The 21010-nt window shown below is 43.2% G+C and overlaps 1 protein-coding gene across 1 annotated transcript; it reads left to right on the top strand.

Moving 5' to 3' along the window:
- The first annotated feature begins 449 nt into the window (after window positions 1-449).
- Window positions 450-19987, top strand: klhl30 (kelch-like family member 30). Its single transcript, XM_052018401.1, has 8 exons — window positions 450-583; window positions 3003-3829; window positions 9324-9474; window positions 10261-10347; window positions 13495-13650; window positions 15543-15731; window positions 18294-18439; window positions 19704-19987. The coding sequence occupies exons 2-8, from the start codon at window positions 3056-3058 to the stop codon at window positions 19950-19952; spliced, it is 1752 nt and encodes a 583-aa protein (XP_051874361.1). The 5' UTR covers window positions 450-583; window positions 3003-3055; the 3' UTR covers window positions 19953-19987.
- The last annotated feature ends 1023 nt before the right edge of the window (window positions 19988-21010 follow it).

The raw sequence follows: 21010 nt of genomic DNA, 5'->3' as shown, positions 1-21010 counted from the left end.
AAGAAATTGATGGGAATGTGGGGAGAATAAAAAGTGAGATTGTTGTAGGATTGGTGTAGATGGGTGGCTGATGGTCGGCACGTACTCAGTAGTCTGAAGGGCCTCTTTCTGTGCTGTATCTCTCTATCTCTATGACTTTATTTAACTGCTTGAGAATGGGTGGAGATTGTCCACTATGTCTCTATTGCTGAATACCGACAATATCTGTCCTTGCACATCAACAGTGAGCAGTTGTCCACCCAGTAGACCCATTTGGATCTACTGACTACAGAATAAATTGAAATGAATGGTTTGGGAGCTGTTTGGTGCTGGAAATTCTTTTACAGCAGTGTTGCTTTAAGAACAGGTGGTTGGACAGGAAGCCTGATACTCCAGGCAGTGCTGTGTCCCCAGAGAGGATAAATATAACTGCACACAGCAAGAGCATGACGGTGTAAATGAAGTCAGAACACCCACTAGGCACTGACAGCTCAGCTCCTCTCTTGTACGTGTCCTCTGTGTTGTTTTAAATGAAGCCTACAGTCGGTGAAGAATCTGCCAAAAAGTATTTTTAAACTTCCAAGAAGCTGTTTCAAGAGTTGGGGTAAGTTTGAGTCAATTGTGCTTGGAGAATACAAGATTGAAGATCCCTGCTGATAGGAGAGAGATCTCAAAGAAAGGGGCTGCTCATTTATAGAGCAAAAAATCTTGGAAAAGTCACGCAGCCCTAACGGTGGTATGTTGAGTAAGCGCTGGGCCACAATCCCTTCCCACTGCCCTTCAGGACTCTCTTTCCATTAACTTTTCTAATTTGTTTTGTGTGACATGCCTCTGAGATTTGAAAGCTGCTCTGTGTTTCACAGGCTGTTTTGTGTCATAGACTGTTCTGTTTCAAAGACTGCTCTGTGTTACAGGTCATTCCGTGTCACAGGTCGTTCTGCGTTTCATAGGCCACTTTGCGTCAGAGGCCACTCTGTGTCAGAGGTCCCTCCGTGTTTCACAGGAAGATCTATGTTCCAGTGGCCATTCCGTGTTTCACAGACTACTGCATGTAACAGGACCCCCCCCCCCCCCCGTGTTTCATGGGTTGCTCCCCCGTCACCAACTGTGTTCATGCCACAAGCTGTTCCATGTGACAAGCTGCACGATGTCTTAGACACTCAGTGAAAAGCCACAGTTTGCAATGAAAGACAGCATTCTCACTGTCACCAGCATCCCTGGGTGACACTGTGTGCAAAGTCACTCTGAGAGACAGAGTGCTCTGTCACTGAGGGAAGAGATGCTGCAGATCAGATTGCCAGCTTCTCAGTAACAGCCAAATATCTGAACTTCACTGAAAGATACTCTCACATCTGCTCACCTTTTGGACTACTAATCTCTTAAGAAAGAAAGATACATGTATGTAGGCCCTTTGATTTTCCTTTCAGGATATCACAAAGTGTTTTGCAGCCAATTCTGTCAGAGTCACGGAGTCATTCAGCACGGAAACAGGCCCTTCAGCCCACTGAGTCTCTGCTGACTATCAAACTCCCATTTACACTAATCCCACTTTATTCTCCTCACATTGCCTTCAACTCCCCCCAGAGCCTATCACTCACATTGTAGATGAAATCTGCAATGAAACACCAACCCACACCTCCTTGGTCAGCAAAAAGGGCAAGTCGGCTGTGATGTGGACAAAGTGATTGGGTTGCTGGAGCTGTGAGGCAGCAGCCCGACTGGAGCTACAGTGGAGTCACTGTTGTAATTTGGGAAACACTGCAGGTAATTTTCATGCAGTGGTTGTTGTGGGATCTTGGATGTCCACTTGACGGAACTTTGGTTTATTCTGAAGGATGACACCTCGGGCATTCAGTGCTCCCTCAGTACCACATTGAGATGCTTGTGCTCAAGTCTCCGGAGCGAGGCATGAACCCACAGCTCTCTGGTAAAGAGGCAGACATTCTATCAACTGAGCCACAGCCAGCCCTGGTTTATCAAGTGCCTGGGCATTCCTTGCGCACGATCACACAGTGTGTGCTTGTGAATGTGTAACTCTGGTAAGTGTCACAGCTGAACCTGAACCACTCCTCAAATATGCCTTTCCTAGCTGGGGTTAGGTGACACATCACAAACACAGGCACCGGCAGGTTTGCTGAACTCCAGCTCTGGGGCATTGAGGGAAGACTGATAAGGAAAGTCTTATTTTAAATCACATTTTATAACGTTGGGACATCCCAACCGATGTCTCAGGCGATGAAATATTCATGCAATGTATGTCACTCATGTACCCAGCAGCCAACGTGCACACAGCAGTGCCTCACAAGTTGTTGGATTGAGGTGAATATTGACCAGGACAGTGGGGAGGAATCCCCATTTCTGCTTTGATGCGGTTCTATCGGATGTTCTATGTCCGTTTGAGAGATTCTCAGTGCAGATCTTCTGCAAGATAGTGCTTTCTCAGCACCACAGTGCTATCAGCCCACATACAGTCCCTGATCTCCACCATCCAGATCATTCCATCTTCTCGCTGCTACCGTCGGGCAGGAAGTGCAGAAGCCTGAAGTCCCACACCACCAGGTTCAGGAGCAGCTACTTTCCTATAACCTTCAGGTTCTTGAACTGACCTGCACAACCCTAATCCTACAGAATACTACAGGCCACCTCTTGCACTACCATGGACTCGTTCCTAATTGTGCTTTTCCATGAATATCTTGTTTTGCACGATCATTTTTGTTCTTCACTGTCTTGTATAATTTACGTATAATTTATGTTCTGTGTGTTGTCTGAATCTATGTGCCTGTGATGCTGCTGCAAGCAAGTTTTTCATTGTACCTGTACCTCACCATACTTGTGTATGTGACAATAAACTCGGCTTGATTTGATGAGTTCAGTCTGAGGGGCAGCTCGGGAAGCTGAAATCAGCTACCTGAGCAGACCAGAGAGGGCTCCTGCACCCAGCAGTCCCACCAATAGCCGCTTGACCAGCATCCCCCAATGCTGCCAGGTATCGTTCACTTCTCTGTTTTTGTCCTGTTTTGCAGTTGATGGCTGTCACCAATCAGTAGAAGCCTCCGACTTTCTGCAGGATCCCACAATGGTACGGAACGTGGATGACTTTGACTTCTGCCTTTCCTCCCATGCCCAGAGCCTCCTGGAGGGGTTGAGAAGCCTGAGGTCCAACCCCAAACTCTCGGATGTTACCCTCCTGGTGCGTGGCCATGAGTTTCCCTGCCACCGGAGCGTGCTGGCACTCTGCAGCGTATATTTCCACGCCATGTTCACGGGGGAGTTCGTGGAGAGCATCTCGGCCCGGGTGGAGCTCAAGGAGGTGGACCCCGCCGTGATGGAAACCCTGATAGACTTTGCCTACACGGGGAAGCTGACCATTAACCAGCAGAACGTGGAGTCTCTGACCCAGACCTCCAACCTGCTGCAGTTCAGCGCAGTGCAGAAGGTGTGCAGCCGCTATCTCCAGCAGCAGATTGACCCCACCAACTGCCTGGGCATCTATGAGTTTGGAGAGATGTATGGATGTCCGGAGGTCATCGCTAAGGCACGCTGCTTCCTTCTGGAGAACTTTGAGGCGGTGTCCCAGAGCGAGGAGTTTCTGCTGCTGGGCAGCGAGAGGCTCTTGGCCTACCTGGGGGCCGAGTTGCTGCAGGTCCAAGAGGAACAGAGCTTGGTGCAAGCCCTCCTCAGGTGGATAAGGTACAACGAGGCAGAGAGGAGTTGCTTCCTTCCCAAGCTCTTTGAGCTGGTTCACCTTCCACTGCTGTCTGCAGAATATCTGAGAGACCAGCTTTTGCCCGACAAACTCATTCAAGAGTGTGAACACTGCAGAAACCGGATCGAGAGATTCCACAGCAAGGTATGGGTTAATGTTAATTATGCCAACTGATCTGATAATTTATAGAATAATTGGTGACTACAGCTTGAGAGAACCTGAGCTCCAAGATGAGGCTTTACATGCATAATAATTTCCATATTTCCTTACAACATAGAAGGAAGCCATTTTAACCCATCAAGCTGGCTCTCCATGCCATCCTGATCCCTATAATCTAATTTTCCCTGTAATCTAATCTCAACTCCCTCCAGATCCTACCACCCACCAACACATGAGAAGTAATTTACAGTGGTCAACTAACCTACCAACCTGCACGCCTTTGGGATGTGGGAGGAAACTGGAGAACCAGGGAGAAACCCACTTAGACAAACTCCATATAGACAGCACCCGAGGTCAGGATTGAGCCTGGGTTGCTGGAGCTGCGAGGCAGCAGCTTTGCCAACCGCAGAGCTGTGCAGCCCATAATGAACTACCTCCTATATTCAAGCATGCTGCCCATTTCCCACCTCATTCTTCCAGTCACCACACCCTCACGTTTCCATGTATCCCCTTTGGTCACTATCCTTGTTGGCTTCCAGACCTACAGTTTGAAAATTCTGATCTATGTTCTCTGACTCATCCATAGCCTCTCCCCTATCACCGTAACCCCCACAAGATCTCCGTGCTCCTCCATCTCTATCCACAGATGGCAACTGTGCCTGATGTCTGAGACTCTGGAATTTCCTTCCTAGATCTCTCCACCTTCACCTCTTTTTCGACTTTTGATGTTTCTTTAGACATATCTCTTAGACCTATATTTTGGTCACTTACACCAACATTTCCTTCTGTGACCCGGCATCAAATCTTGTTTTTAATAACACTCCTTGGAAGCATGATGAGATGTTTTGCTATGTGTAAGATGCTATATAAATGGGAGATGACCTTGAATATCTGGGTGTGAGTTACAAGTTGGAGTCTAATCAAGGTTCAGAACATTTTTGAGATAAGGGATAACTAATATTGAGTTGTGGGCTGTGTAATCAACTTGAGGGGCTCAGTTTTACATGTGACTAACAGATGCCTGGGATTCATTACAAATTATAATTCCATCCAGGAGTGTCAGTGGTTTATACACAAAGAACAGATCACTGGTAGTTAATTCTAGGGTGAAATTAAGTCAAGCTATCTCCTTGGCAGATCTAGATTGCTTATGTTTTGCTCTGATAGTTTTTGATGTCATGGTAGCATTTAGTTTCGTCCTGCAATGACACCTTATGGGTCGTTTCATTGTTGAGCAACTTTATACTGTTTTGAATCTCCAGTGTTATCTGAGAAGGAGGAAAGAACAGTTTGTGCTATTACTTTACAGCGAATATTGTGTAACAGACTGTAAGTTTCTTGAGATCATGGTTGTGTATGCAACATATGACTGGCCAGAAAATTATGTGGACCAATCATTAGACTTATTCCAGAATGCAGCATTAAACCCACGTTCAGTCAGCCTGCAGAAGGCTATTTAATTCCATGGATGGATTTTCTGTCACCATCCAATTTAAGTGGGGTATTGGTTGGTTGGAAAAGTGACATGATTATACGGTGAGTTTTGGCACTCCCTCATCTCACCCACCTAACCGCAGGTCCTCTTCCTCACCTCTTTCCACCAGATGAAATTTTTTGGCCAGTTGTGAAAGAGCCCAAACTACCATGATGATACTCCTACCTGCCTCTGATTCCTGTTTCCAAGTACTGCCTGATACACCATAAGAACAGGCAATGGAAAGAGTTAGGGCAACACCCAGATACACCCCAAATGGAGGTAGAAGGCCCAATAGTGGCCTCCCATCTTGAGGAAGATCTTGAGGAATGTTGTGCCCTCTTTAATACTGCTTTCCAATTCTTCATATGAGGGAGGACTCCTGTAATTATCAAAGGATCCAGAACATCAGGCCAGAGTTATGGGAGGATCAGGGTAGAGGTTTCATCTCAACATTGGGAAAGATTGGGAGGATCCAAACATGAGTGTCAGTAGAAAATCTTTTGTGATAAGTCCAATTCTATCCCCAGCTAATTGCCAAGTATTACTTAAAGCATAGGAACAGGACCAAATAACCAAGGCATGTTCATGCTCACAAGCTCATCCACATTCCTCCCTGTCAAACCTCGAATGTATAACCTTCTGTTTCCTGAGCTTATCCAGTTTCAGTCTGAATGTATCTGTGCTGGTTTTCACAACTATTCTTGTGATGGCGAGTTCTACAACTCAGTCATTCCTTGGGTAAGCTTCTACAGAATTCCAATTAGATTTATTTATGTATATGAATTCCAGTTCTCCTTGAGTTTGCTTCCCTCCCTCTGGCTCACAAAGCCCCCTCATAATCTTGAAGACCTCTATCAAGTCACTCAGCCTTGCTGTTGGTAGAGAAAAGTGCCCCAGCTCTGTTTCATCTTCCCCAGTCACTATAATCTCCTGTGGTATCATTCTTGTAAATTTGTTTTACGCCTTCTCCATTGTTTCCATATCCACAACTCTTCACAGTTCTCCAAGTGTAATCTAACCAAGAATCTTTGCTTTTAAACATTATTCTGTTAGCAATGAACTTCATTTTTAAATGCCTTTATTAACCCATGTCACTACTTTCAGCAATCTACGTATCTCTACCCTCAGATCCCTCTGCCCTAATTCCCAAATTCCTCATGCCTACACATTTTCCAACCGGAGTCACTGAGCAGAGGTAGAAACAGGATTGCAGAATCATTTGTTTTGCCCCCTCCCTGGTCCTAAGATTCTTGATACAAATTCTAAAGTTGCATGTGCTGCCGAAATGAGGGCAACTAACTCAGCTCAGACCAGTGCTGGAGGCTCTTCACTTTTCTACCAGCCTGGTGGAGCAGGAATAGTTGCTGGGGTAGTGGCAGAGAGTGGGTAGGTCAGCAGTGAAGGTGCTTTCTACCATTGGGCCAATCATAGAGCCCAGAACTTTATATGCAGAAACCTTTCCAACTTCACCTGCATAGGTGTCATGAGCTTTCATAATGAGGGACACTTTGTTTTCTTCCAGTTTCAGAAATTTACTATAGAACATTTTCACTTGCAAAATTGCTGATAAAATGAGGATGAAATAGCTAAAATATTAAGGAGGTGAATCCTAACCTGCTGCCCAGTGTTTGTGACACAGGCAAGCCAGGAATTTTATTGAGCTTTCAGCAGAATATTGTCAGAATCTCGGGATAAGTCACGTAAATGGGTTTCTGCCAATGTGGGAATTCCTGCCACTTGGAGGATTCTAAAATCAGTGTGCAGGTGTCATTGATAAGTTCAGAGGGCTGAATACCGACATTTCCAAGGTCTCTTGTGCATCCTCCTTTTTGTTTCCTCTGCTATCAGTGGCTGTGCCTTCAGGTGCTAGAATTCCCTTCCTAAACCTTGAAGCTTCACTCTCTTTTTAAAATATTTCTTAAAGCTCTTCAATCAAGCTTTTGGTCAATTGATCATGCCTTCTCCATTACCCCCGTGTGTGAGCCACACCTGAATAGAAATGGCCTCTAATCATGTGATGTACATCATTGTATGTGTCCTGGTGCATCAGAGACGGCAGATCTAAAGTAAATTTACAAACATCCCTGTAAATAATTACTAGCCTGCATTCAGTGATCCATTTCCTGTGAAAGACTATGATAGAATATCCAAGGCCATGCTTACAAAGAAGAGGAAAGCTTATTCCTATTTCTCCAAATGCATTTATCTGACTTGGAACCAGTTTAACCAATGGAAGTTGTGAGAGATTCAACAACTGCTCCCAAATTATTTAGAAGCTAATCAAACCAAATATCAGAGCTATTTGGAGTAGAAAATTTCTGCATTAAGCATTAAAAATCAAAAGCTGAGAATTTACTTTCAATTTTTCCCACCCTAACGCTGTAACTTCACCACTAAACTGGAAGTGACACATAAGTAATAAATGGGATTTTGACCCTTCTGTCAGTAACTCTATTATGGGAAAGTTTCATTAGCTCCAAGAAATTATTGGCGCAAGATTACTTGTGAAAGCCAAGATCTTTAGGCAGAGGGATGGAGAGAAGCCAAGGCTGTGTGCTTGTGGAAGGGAAATCAGGACCTTATTATCATTGCTTGTCTTCCATTACCAATACAGTAAGTTAGACGTTAAAAATCTCAGAGGACACATTTTCTGCAGGGAAATGCTATTTGTATTAAAAGTCAGTTATAAAAGATTAGGTGTGGTCTTTATTGGATTCAATATGTCTTCCTTAAATGTATAGCTATTAAAGTACTGTCCAATAATTTGGTTAATAAATTCATTTCATATTCTTAACAAAGTTACGATTTCAAGTGATGCTCCACTACTATTGAAAAGTGTAGTAAAATCTTATAACAGCATAAGGTGGAACAAGGGATTTGTTGGTGAGGGGAACAGACTGCACTTCTGTCGCTGAGAGCAAGACTCCAGAATGGTATGTTCTCCCTAGTGCCAGGGTCAGGGATGTCTCAGATTGGGTACAGAGATTCTGAAAATGGAGGACGAATAGCCAGAGGTTGTAGTACATATTGGTACTAACGACATAGGTAGAAAGAGGGATGAAGTCTTGCAAAATGAGTTTAGGGAGTTAGACAGAAGATTAAAAAGCAGGAACATATCTTGGCAACACAGGTAGATAGCTGTTGAAGAGGGCACATGGCATGCTTGCCTTCATAGGTCGGGGCACAGAATATAATATTTGGGAGATTATATTGCAACTTTACATAACACTGGTTAGCCCACAGTGTGCAGTTCTGATCACCACTTTATAGGAAGGATGTGGTTGTGCTGGAGAGAGTGCAGAGGAGATTTACCAGGATGTTTCCTGGATTGAAGGATTTTAGTTATGGGGAGCAATTGGATAGGGCGGGTTTGTTTTCCCTGGTGCTAAGGGGGGGATGAGAGAGATACTTAAAATTATAAGTGGCACAGATAGGGTAGATAGTCACAACCTCTTTCCCATGGTAGGGGTATGACAAACAAGAGAGCTTAACTTTAGGTGAGAGGAGGGACTGTTAAAGGGAATTTGAGGGAAAGGTTTTTCACACAGAGGGTGGTTGATGTCGGGAACTCACTGTGAGAGGAGGTAGGTGGTGGAATCAGATACAATCACTACGCTTAAGAGACATTTAGACAAGCACTTAAAATAGGCAAGGCATGAAAGGATATGAACCTGATGCAGGCAAATGGGATGAGTGTAGATGGGCAAAAATGTCGGCATGGACGTCGTGGACTGATGATCCCTTTTCTGTGCTGTACAATTCAATGACTAACAGTGTCTATAACAAGGGAAATACTAAATGGAGTCTGAGTTCATCACTGAGAGTTTACCGGGGTAACCTGGGGATCCTGGTAAGGAATGACACTCTTGGTTAATTAGGCCTCAGCCGTACTGATCTATAGGCTGGAAGTTAAAATAATAGAGTAAAAGGAATACAAATGATAACAAAAATGGACACCACATGTGGATGAAATTATCTCTGCTCTTCACCCCTCATTTTTAGGCTGAAGCTAGGCAAAGACATGAACCCAGTCTCAAGAAGTTTCAGGAAGTCCTGGTGGTCGTTGGAGGACGGGCATTGGAGGACTCAGATGAAGATGCTGAAGATAATCAGATCTTGTCAAGGAATTGTGGTTTTTACAACAGTAGGACCAGTGAGTCATATTGTGATATGCTGAACAGGATGTTCTGTAGATGCAAGAGCTGGTAATTTTCTATAGTGATTAAGCCTCTAAGAGGATTTCCTCTCCTTGATACACATCACAAATTCAAAAACATAACAGTTTGATTGTATCTGTTCACACTTTATTGTGTGATAGTAAACAATCAGATTATCACCATTAGACCATGTATGGCCACTTTGATGCATGTTGCAAGCTGTTTGAACCTTGTCAATGTTGTACCTTTGAAAGGTCAATCCAGTTGGTCCTACTCTTTTATTCTTTCGCAGAGTCCTGCAACTATGTCACTTCGAAATATGTATTTACTTCTCTTTTGAAGTAGCTGTTGCAATCTTTTCCTACCTCTTGTTCAGCAGTGCATCCCAGAGCATTACAACTTGCTACATAAAAAGATTTCTCCTCAAGAAAACCATATGAGGTTTTAATGTTGTTTAGAGCAGGCCCCAGATCCCAGACTTAACATTTTTTGCATAAATTTACCATATTTAGGAACATTTCTTACAGATTGATAAGTGTGTCTCAAAATTATAATTGTACAGACAGGCTGGAGTTCCCAATCAAAGCTTAGGTCTCCAAGAACAATGTATTAGGTTTGTTATTATTGAGTAAAGCATAGTTTGTACATAATCCCACCTACCCAATTTTCCAGCAGTGGTTTTCAGATACTGGGAATGGCTTGGATTTGAAGGCAAAATTTCCAGCAGCCTCTTGGCTGCAGATGATGATGCTGCTGCTAATCTGTTGCCCTTGCATCCACAGAGCAGTGGTCCATCCTGCCAGACTTCCCAGATTACAACAAGTGGGGATTTGCCATCACAGCATTGAACAACGATGTTTACATCACAGGTGAGTTATTAAAAACATTCAGCACAAACCTGTGAAAGGAAGAATTTGCCTTTATCCATCATCATTCACCTCCTCAGAATATCCCAATAAATTTCACAGCTAGTATATAGATTTTGTAAAACATCCATTGAGTTCAGTGAGTGCCACACACAGCAAAAAGCTAAATTGCTTTTGTTGAGTTTGCTCAAAGGATGGACCCTTCAAATGGCCCTAGAACTTTGTTTCCTCTAAATGTTCATATGAATCTTGATTTAAAATCTCTCCTGAAAATAATGGAATTTGATTTAAAATCTCTGCTGAAAATAACACCTCTGACTCTAATATGAGGTTGCATTAGCGTGGGTCAAAAATAAACAATAACATCATGACAAAAAAGAGGGCTGCAGCAACTCAGCATTCAAATGGATTTGTTGAGACCCATTATCCCAATGTGTTGGAACAATCCCAAGTAATTTTTGTAGATGTTGAATTGTCGATAGCCTTTTAAAGTATCTATGGATACTCTATGTGGGGATGGGGAGTAAGTGCGACATTTCTCAGTGAGTGGGAAGTGCAGACGTGATGGATTTCTGGACCGACTCCCAGCAAGTGAAACTACCACCTGGTGGATCTCTTCTGCACTCTCTCTATTACTATCACATCCTTCCTGTAGTGTGGCAATTGGGACTGTACACAATACTCTAAGTGCGGTCTAACCAATATTCTGCAGCTGCCTAAGCGCAGCTCCAAATCCATCATCAAATTCGCCGTTGGACAAATCACAGGTGGTGATGAGTCAGCTTACCTGAGCGAGATAGGGCACCCAGTTGAGTGGTGCCACAACAGCAACCTCTCGCTCAACATCAGCAAAACTAAAGAGCTGATTGTTGACTTCAGGAAGGGAAAGGAGGGCGAACATGCAGCAGTCCACATTGGGGGATCGGCAGTGGAGAGTCAGCAGCTTTAAATTCCTGGGCGTTAACATATCAGATGACCTGTCCTGGGCCCAGCAGGGAGATGCAATCATAAGGAAAGTGCACCCCTTACTTTCTTTGAAGGTTAAGGTGGTTTGGCATATCACCGAACACTCTAACAAATTTCTACAGATGCACTGTTGAAAGTATCTGACTGGTTGCATCATGGTCTGGTACAACAATTCGAATGCGTAGAATGTAAGAAGCTGCAGAGAGTCGTGGACTCTGCCCAATACATCACCGGCACATCCCTCCCACCATTGGTAGTATCTACAGGAGGCGCTGCCTCAAGAAGGCCACATCCATCATCAAAGATCCCCACCATCCAAACCATGCCATCTTTTCACAGCTACCATGGGGCAGGAGGTACAGAAGCCAGAAGTCCCACATCACCAGGTTCGAGAACAGCTCCTTCCCATCAAGCATTCAGTTCTTGAACGAACCGGCAAAACCCTTATCACCACTATAGTTTAGCAACACTATGACCACTCTGCATATTTTGCATTAAAATAGACTTTTTTTTGTTCTAATTGTATTTTTTCTTGTAAAAAATTGTGTATAATTTATGTTTAATTTATGTTTTTCTTGTGAATGCTGCTTATATGATGCCATGTGCCTGTGATGCTGCTGCAAGTAAACTTCTCATTGCACCTGTGCACGCATGTACTTGTGCATATGACAATAAACATGACTTTGACTTTGACTTTGAACTGCAACATGACATCCCATTTCTAATACTCAATGCTTTGACATATCAAACAAACATACCAAATGCCTTTTTACTACCCTATCCACCTGCGTCACCATTTTCAGGGATATATGGACCTGCATCCCAAGGTTTCTTTGTACATCAACACTCCTCAGATCCCTGCTATTTACTCTATATGTCCAAACAGAATTTAACCTCCTGAAGTGCCTGGCATTTGTCTGGATTATATTCTATTTGCCTCTGCTCGACTCAACTTTCCAGTCGATCTATGTCTCACTGTATCCTTAGACAACCTTCTTCATTATCTGCAACTCCACCAATTTTTGTGTTGTCTGCAAACTTATTAAGCATACCTCTCTACATTCTCATCCAAGTCATTTGTATATATTACAAACAACAAAGGTCCCAGTACCAACCTGTGTGGTATGAACTGCCAGTCAGAAAAGCACCCATCGACCATTAACCTTGGCCTCCTATCACCTTTCCAATGTTGGATGGAGTTCAGCAACATACGTTGGAACCCTTGTGCCTTAACCTTCTGGAGCCCTGCCTTCATCATTCTACTTGCCTACCTCCTCAAAAAACTCAGTCAGATTTGTGAGACATGATCTCCCCTGCACAGAACTGTGCTGACTCCTCCTAATCAGTCCCTGACTTTCCAAGTGAACATAAATCCTGTCCCTTAGAATCTTCTCTAACAACTTCCTTACCATTGATGTCAGGCTCACCAACCTGTAGCTTCCATACTGCCCTTTTTGAACAAGGGAACAATATTAGCTTTCTGGTACTTCACCTGTGGCTAACAAAGATACAAAAATCTCTCTAAGAACCCAAGCAATCTCTTCCTTTGCTTCCTTTATCACCTGGGATAGATCTCATTTGAGTATTTATCCACTTACTATGTTCCATAATTTCGAGCACTTCCTCCTTCCTGATATAGATGTGCTTCAGAATATCAATGTACCCCTCCATAACATAACTTCCAAAGCAACAGTGCTTTGCAGTATTTCTTGGGAAATGAAGTCACCTTGTCTTAAAGCATTCTGCACTCTCAGAGCAAAGATATTTTAGTAGCACTGAAATAGGTTGCAAACCAATGTTAGAGCCACAGTTAATATGTTCCCTTACTCCTTTCTCTCCTTCAGGCTCCCCACAGTACTAAGTCTCTCCTCACCAACCCCCCCCCCCCAACCTAACCACCCCACCTACCAATTGCAATCAGAGTCCCCAATTAGCACCTTATCTTAGCTCCGATTCCCAACAGTCAGTTGCATAACCAGCCTTCAATTCTGGCATCCAACTGGACGAATGCCCTTGTATGACTCCCAATTTGTTTACCTACTCTTAAATTATTTAATAAAGTAGGGAATCTGTTGTTTCAAGGTGTTAGCTTAAGCTCTTTCCTGAACTTAAAGTGCAAAAAAGAGATTTTTAAAGACCTATCCAAAGATCAGTTGACAAACAGTTCTATGTTTGCCCTTCCAGGAGGCTCCAGAGGCAGCAAGACAGATACTTGGTCGACAACCCAGGCCTGGAAATTCGATTCTAAAGAAGGGGTCTGGAAACCAATTGCTCCAATGCTAAAACCCAGAACCAACCACACAACAGCAGCACTAAATGGAGAAATCTATGCCATTGGAGGTAGTGTAGCAGCAAGAAGCAAAAAGAAATGCTCATTGAGGCTTTGTAGATACTGTGAATGTTAAGCATACCCACAGAAATAAGAGGTTGTCAGAATCAACTGAGCTCAATCTGATTGAGCCATGCAAGCCACTTGGAGACACACTTCCCCAGATTGGAGTGGGGGGTGGGGGGGGGGTGTCGGTGATGGGGGGAGAAGGGCTTCTAGGATATACATTATAATGTTCCTTGGAACACAAGAAGAATAATAAAGCAGAGGATGGAAAAGGACGCTGATACTCCAGTAGGGGAAAGAACAGGGGTTGGACAATGAAACAATATGCTCTCTGGCACGGCTCTAGTGAAGGAAGCTGCTGGGGTCCTAGAGTGTCTAAGATGGTCACAAAAGAGCTAATCCTAATCCCTTGTTCCATAGCCCTTGGCCGCAGCTCTTCCTGCACACATCCAGGTTCTTTGTCAATTTGATGAGGGTTTCTGCCTCTACCCCCTTTCAGGCAGTGAATGCCAGACCTCTGATCAGGGTCTTGCTCTGGGATGGATGTGATGGGAGAGCGATTATGCAACCGAGGACAATTGGAGCTCAAAGCCAAACTCCACTCTCCTTCCTCCCTCTGGATATATAAAAAATTCTCTTATTCCCTCCAATCATTCTATCAATTACTTGAAATCTATGCCCCCAATTGTGTATCCCTCTGCTAAGGAAATCTGGTCCTTCTGATTAAATTCTTCTAAGCCCCTCATAATTTAATAAACATCAATTAAGTCTCCTATTAGCCATGTTTATTCCAAAGAGCACAATTCTGGCAACATCCACACAAATCTCCTCTGCACCTCTCCAATACAATTGCATCTGTCCTGGACTGTGACCAGAATTACAAACAGTATTCAAGCTGTGACCTTAGAAGCACTATATACATTTCTAGTACAATCTCCCTGCTTTTATATTCTATGCCTGGCTAACAAAGGAAAACACTCTGTGTGCTTTTTTAACTATTTATCAACCTGTTGTACTATCTTTAAGAATTAATGGACATGCACCCCTCTGTTCCTCCACTCCTCTGAGTATCTTCCCATTTATTATGTATTCACAATAGAGTCATAGAGAGATACAGCATGGAACCAGACTTGATGACCCAAGTCCATGTCAATCATTAACCACCATTTACACTAATCCGATACTAACCCCATTTTTAATCTCCCCACATTCTCATCAACTCCCCCAAGATTCTACCGCTCACATACATAAAAAGGGTAATTTATAGTGACCATTTAACCTACCAACTCGCACATCTTTGGGACCCGAAGGAAACATCAGTGGTTGTGAGGAAAACGTTCAAACTCCACACAGATCTCACCCGTGGTCAGGATTGAACCGGCATCTCTGGAGCAGTGAACCAGCTGCTTCACTCTGCCACACATTCATTGCTTGTTGCACCTCCATAATGATTTTCTCAATAAATAATCCCCTTCAGGATACCCCGGCTACCTAATGTGTTTTTCCCAGGATATCCACAATTCACTGGAATTGGATATCCCAGATATTTTTCCATTTTCTTGAAGACAATTCTGGAGTTTATGGAGAAAACAGTTCTTGCAAGAAAACCTTTTTCCCTGGATACTTCTGAGTGTAGTGAGGATTTCCCCCTCTGTGTTGTCCTTATTGCATATGCAGAGAAGAAGTTTTGGTGCAGAAAACAGTAATAAGCCTAATTACAAAGAGTATTGCCCGAGGATTATTTTCTCACTAATATTTCCTGCAGTCATAGAGATACAAGACAAGAAACTGCTGTGTTCTAGGATTGTTTTGCGAGGGATATAAAATCTCCTAATAGAGCAGAGGGAAATCAAGTCATGCTGTCCTGTAATGAAGTCTGGCACTTTCTGAATTGCAGGGACCACATTGGATGTTGTGGAGGTGGAACACTATGATCCCTACATTGATAGCTGGACTCTGATTGGTCCGACAGTGAAGTATGTCACTAACTTCACAGCCACAGGTTGTGGGGGAAAGCTCTACGTGATTGGTTCATGTGCAGCCAAGTACAATGTACTCACTTTACAGTGTTACAATCCTGTCATAGGTAAGTGCCAGTTTGACTCACAGGAAACAGAAATGAATGTTCTGCATTTGATGAATGTCTTTAATTGTTATTTCCTAATAAATGCCTTACTGTATTTTATGACTTGTACTTGTGACCTGTACTTTTATGACCTTGCTGTATTTTATGACCTGTACTCCATCCCAGCCCGTTTTCCTTTTCTTATTTCTTTAGTCAATGGGCTGAATAGCTGCCTATATATACTGTATATCACTAGCCTCTGTTTCTTTTCCCTCTCTCTTCCACTCCACTCCTTTCCTTATTTTTCTTATTTTTCCTCAACCTCTTTCTTATGACTTACTGCAATTGGTTGCTCTGTTTCCACATTTCTCTTCACCTGAATCCTCTTCTACTGCCAATGCCTCGCAGATTTTTTATTTATCACTCCTTCCGCTGCCTCCCCCATTGTCTTAGAGATGGACACTTCCTCTAGAGGAAAGAGAGGGAAACTATATAGATTGCTCCATGGATTTGTTTGGAATTAAAGAAAGAAATTAGAGGGTCACGGTGTCACCACGGCAACCAGTTCTCCAGTAAATAATGGGAAAAGTGACCTTATTTTGGGAGTTGGTTGACAGCAGCAAAGCTGAGTTTGTGCAGAGTGGATGATGTGCGAATGGGGAATGCCAGAGACTAATCCTAAATTTATTCTTTTAAACATGGTGCCTTCCAACATTCCATTACCAGGTGCTGCAAGCCTATTGATGAATTCTAACACAATACATTCAAGACATTTTGGAGCAAACATATTACTCCAGCTGGACTCACTATCCAAACTTTAAATCCAGTGACAACTCAATCTCATTTTGAGACTAAAAGTTTGTTCCTTTTCTTCTATCCTATATTTGTCACAGTCTTTTATCATTCAATATGTTGAAGTAATTGAGTGCATGGCATAAGAAGTAAATGCAGAAACAGGCTCAGATTACCTCTTGAAGCCTTTAACATTATTTACTTCATGGATTATATACCTAAACTCATTTATTCATGTCCAAAAATTTATTAGTCTCAGTATATTCTCAATGACTAAGTCAGATGAGGGTAATGAATTGCAAAGATTCACAGTTCTTGGATAAAGATATTTCCTTTCCTATCAATCAAAAATGGCCACCCCTTCCACAGAAGTTATAATCTGCCAGGAGAAATGGTATCTGAGCATCAAACTTGCCCATTTTAGACATTTTGCTAGGATGGCTTCACAGGACAGGTTAATTCCACTCAGTCTCTCCACAGGATTAATTTTATATCCCAGCAATCACTTTGGTGAAACATGGTTGCATGCCCTCTAAATCAATTCTAATCTGCTTTTCTGTAAAGAGATCAAAATTATTTCCTTTATCTTTCAAGTGCAGGGTGTGGATATTGGAAGTAAAGCAAGTATTTATTGCTCATCCCCAACTGCCCTTGAGAAGCTGGTGGTGACCTGCCTTTTTGACACTGTAATGCGTACGGAGTAGATACTTTCATAGTGCTTTGAAGTGGAATGCTTCAAGACTTTCTTCTAAAGACAAAAGAACAGTATTTATTCACAATTCAGTGTGGCATGTGAAATGGAGGGAACTTGTAGTTGGTGGCATCAAATATACTGGCTGACGTTTCTCTTCTAGTTGAGAGAGGTCTTGATTCTTTGATTCTCATGCAAGAAGCCTTAGCATGTTGTTCCAGTGCATTTTGTAGTGTGTCCATGCTGTGTCGGTGGTGGGTGGAGTGAATGGTAAAGTGGTGAAGGGTTGCCCCTTAGGTGGCCTGCAATATCCTGGATGTTGTCAATGCTTTAGATTGTCACAGGAACTACACTCATTCAGTAAAATTGAGAATATATCAACACACTCCTGATGTATTTTGTGGATGGTCAGAAGTGTTTGAGGATCAGGAGGTCAATCACTCATCACAGAACACCTGGCCTCTGTCCTGCTTTATTTAGCACAGTATTTCAGCAGGTGGTCTAGTTGTTTCTGGTTACAAGGGACCACTTCCATCCCCAGGTTGTGAATGGTTGGAGATTTGGTCATGATCATGTCATTGATTGTCAAGGGAAGTTGGCCAGATTCTCTCATGTTGGGCATCATCTTTGCCTCACTTATGAGTCAAATGTTACTTATCAGCCAAACCTTAATGTTGTCAAGATCTTGCTGCCTGTGGGAGTTGACTGCTTCATTATCTGAGGAGCTGCAAATAGAGCTGAATGCTGCAATCATCTGTGGTTACCCCATGAGTAACTTCATGAATGTGGGGGAGGCATGGACTAATGTAAACCGTACTCCCAGTCTCAGCAAGCCTCTACATTAATACAGCAGGTTTGTCTTTTGATTATATGGCAACACCCCGTAATGAGGAATGACCTGATCAGACCCGAGTGTTCTCAAACCATGGGCTAGCCATCTACCAGCAGTGATTGATTGCTTGGACACGTCCTGTTGCTTACATAATCACAATCCCTTCACCTTCCTTCTGAATGTGTTCCTTTCAATAACATACTTCACTGTTCAGATCTTAATGTGACTTAAATTTAAAAATTTTGTGTGTTTAATTTCACTGCTGCAGATAATTGGAGTGTCATTGCGTCTCCCTTCATTCCAAAGTACCTCTCATCTCCTCGGTGTGTGGCAGTAGATGGGGTGATTTATTTAATTGGAGACAACACAAAGAAAGTCTACACATATGATCCTGAGGTCAACATGTGGCAGAAAGTAAGTGTCATCTCCTCCTCCTTTCTCCTTTTTTTCTCTTTCTCCTACTCCTGCTTTTCCTCCACCTTGTCCTCCTCCTCCTCCTTTTTCTTCTTCTTCTTCTCTCCCCCAGGATCGAGGAAACTTGCTTCCACTCTGGGTTTTGTGGGTTCTGAGATGACTGATGAGGCTAAATGTGGGAACCACAAACTCTCCCACAGATAGGGGAGAAGGTGCCTGAGGTAGATCGGGAGATGGTGTGCTCCTTCCGCCACTCACATAGGGCTTCTGTGCGCTCTTGATTCATGGGCCCAAGGTACTCATTGCCATCACAAATGCTCCTCCTTTGGCCAGTCGTGGGCCAGAGTTTCCCAGGAGTCAGGGGAGATATTGCATCTTTTGAAGGAGGCTTTGAGTCTTTTTCTCTGAGCAACAAGTAATCTCTTCCCATGACAGAATTCAGAATAGAATGTTTGTTTTGAGAATCTGGTGTCAGGCAGGTCAATTGAACCTAGGGATGTTAACTAGGGATGTTAGCCTGGGAGAAGACTCTGATGTTGGTTTGCTTATCCTTCCATTGAATTTGGAAGATCTTGCAGAGGCAGCATTAGTGATATTTTTTCTGTGCCTTGATGTAGTCCGGGTCTTGGAAGCATAAAGGAGGATAAGGATTACTACTGCCTGCTAGATGGTGGAAAGGCTTTGGGGTGTTAGGAGGGGACTTGGTCGCTGCAGGATACCCAGCCTCTGACTGACTTTCATAGACACAGTACTAATGTGGCTGGTCCAGTGGAGTTTCTATTTAGTGAAGGTATATGCAGAGAGTTCAGAGCAATATGTGGGAAACAGAGTTCAAAAAGGTGTGGACACCAGAGACTGTGGATGCTGGAATCTGGAGCAACACACAGAACGCTGGAGGAACTCAGTGGGTCAGGCAGCACCAATGGAGGGAAACGGACAGTCGACATTTCAGGTTGAGACTCTTCACCTGGACTGAAAGATAGAAGGGAGATAGCTATGGGGGCCCCTCCCACATCTGCCTATCACTCCCACCCCCTTACCTGGATCCACCTATCACCTGCCAGCTCTTGCTCCATCCCTTCCCTCCAGCTTTTTATACTCACCTGCTGAGTTCCTCCAGCGCTGTATGTTCAAAAAGCTGTTGCTGATGTATTCAAGGTTCATGTGCACAATGATACACAATGATCAAATGCATCATACAGTGATGTAGCTCTTATATACAGAGACTACATGCATGATTCATTTCTTTGTTATCATCTTTCAGGTACAGCTGCTCCATAAGTTACATGAAAATGGTGGTATGGTGGCGATTGCTGGGAAGATCTATGTTACTGGTGGCCACTGGACAGGAATGGAAGGGGACTACAGTGTGGAGTTGGAAGTGTATGATTGTGCTAAGGATGTGTGGACTATTGATAGCTTCCTGCCACGCCTCTGGTTTTATCATGGTTCCTGCTCCATTTTTATTGACACATCCAGGTGGACTGAACTATTTCCAGTCAACAACCCCTAGGGAGCACCTGCACCTCACCCCATCCTGCGCTCTATCTGAAGGCATGGTGTGCACAGCACGGCTCATAAAATGAACAGCAGTTCAAGAATGCAGTATTGAACCCATGGTCACAAGGGAATTGATATGTTGTACACGTTCACTTTTGGCAGCTTTGCCTCCTTTAGTCTGAAACAATTTTCTTTGAAAACCTTCTCTGGAGGCCTGGTATTCAGTGAAGCGGATAGGCTATAATTTCAGGTATCACTTTGACAGTCCCCTGACATGTCCACCATCTCACATGAGATTTAACCAAACAAGTTTCACTTATTAACTGTGGTTTCACTGTTCAACCAACACATAAAATGTGATTTAATATAAATGGTTCCCTGGCATCTTGGAAACAAGCCTTGGTGTTATCGATCAATGGTTGGTAAAAGTGTAAGCCATTTGAGTACCCTCCTCTCATGCATTTTCAGCAGTTACACCAACAAGGAAAACAACCTAATCCACAGCAAAGTTACTTAATCCCAGAGGTACTTCCAGTTTTAAACAGAATGATGAGCACATTACTGATATCACACCCCCTCCCCCCACCCCTCCCATTCCTTATCTGTATATCACAGTCTTGCTTTAGGGAAAGTGTTCCATCTCTCCCAGTGCCTGCAAATGAACCTGAATTACAGGCTTCCAACCACTTAAAAAATGTCAGGGAACCATGTTTGAATGGGCATCTTTAAAATTGAAATAAAATGGTGGGAAATTGGACAAATGTTGTTTAAAGGGGTGAAATCCTAATAATTAAGGCAAGCAGAAAATGTATTAAAAACTTTCTCAGCTTTAGTCGAGCTTAAGGATGAGGCAGAGGATGTGGGATGGGGAGAGAGGCAGCTTTTACTCTCTTGCCCATTCAGGAGGGAAACGTTGCTTCATTGAAAACATTTTTGTCTTTATGGTCACCATACACTGAAAACCAGCACCATCTCCTGACCGAAAATAGAACTACAGCAATACAGATAGAATTAAGTTGGGGCTTCTGGAATTTTGTCAGTTTTCCGACTGAACTTCTCTGACTGTTTTGT

Source organism: Pristis pectinata, chromosome 6, assembly GCF_009764475.1.
Source record: "Pristis pectinata isolate sPriPec2 chromosome 6, sPriPec2.1.pri, whole genome shotgun sequence".
NCBI classification, from domain to species: domain Eukaryota; kingdom Metazoa; phylum Chordata; class Chondrichthyes; order Rhinopristiformes; family Pristidae; genus Pristis; species Pristis pectinata.
This window is presented reverse-complemented; position numbering and strand designations above follow the sequence as displayed.

Coding starts and splice junctions, on each gene's coding strand:
- klhl30 (XM_052018401.1), top strand. CDS start 3,056: ATGGTACGGAACGTGGATGACTTTGACTTCTGCCTTTCCTCCCATGCC. Junction 3,830..9,323: donor TCGAGAGATTCCACAGCAAG/GTATGGGTTAAT, acceptor CCTCATTTTTAG/GCTGAAGCTAGGCAAAGACA. Junction 9,475..10,260: donor TTTTTACAACAGTAGGACCA/GTGAGTCATATT, acceptor TTGCATCCACAG/AGCAGTGGTCCATCCTGCCA.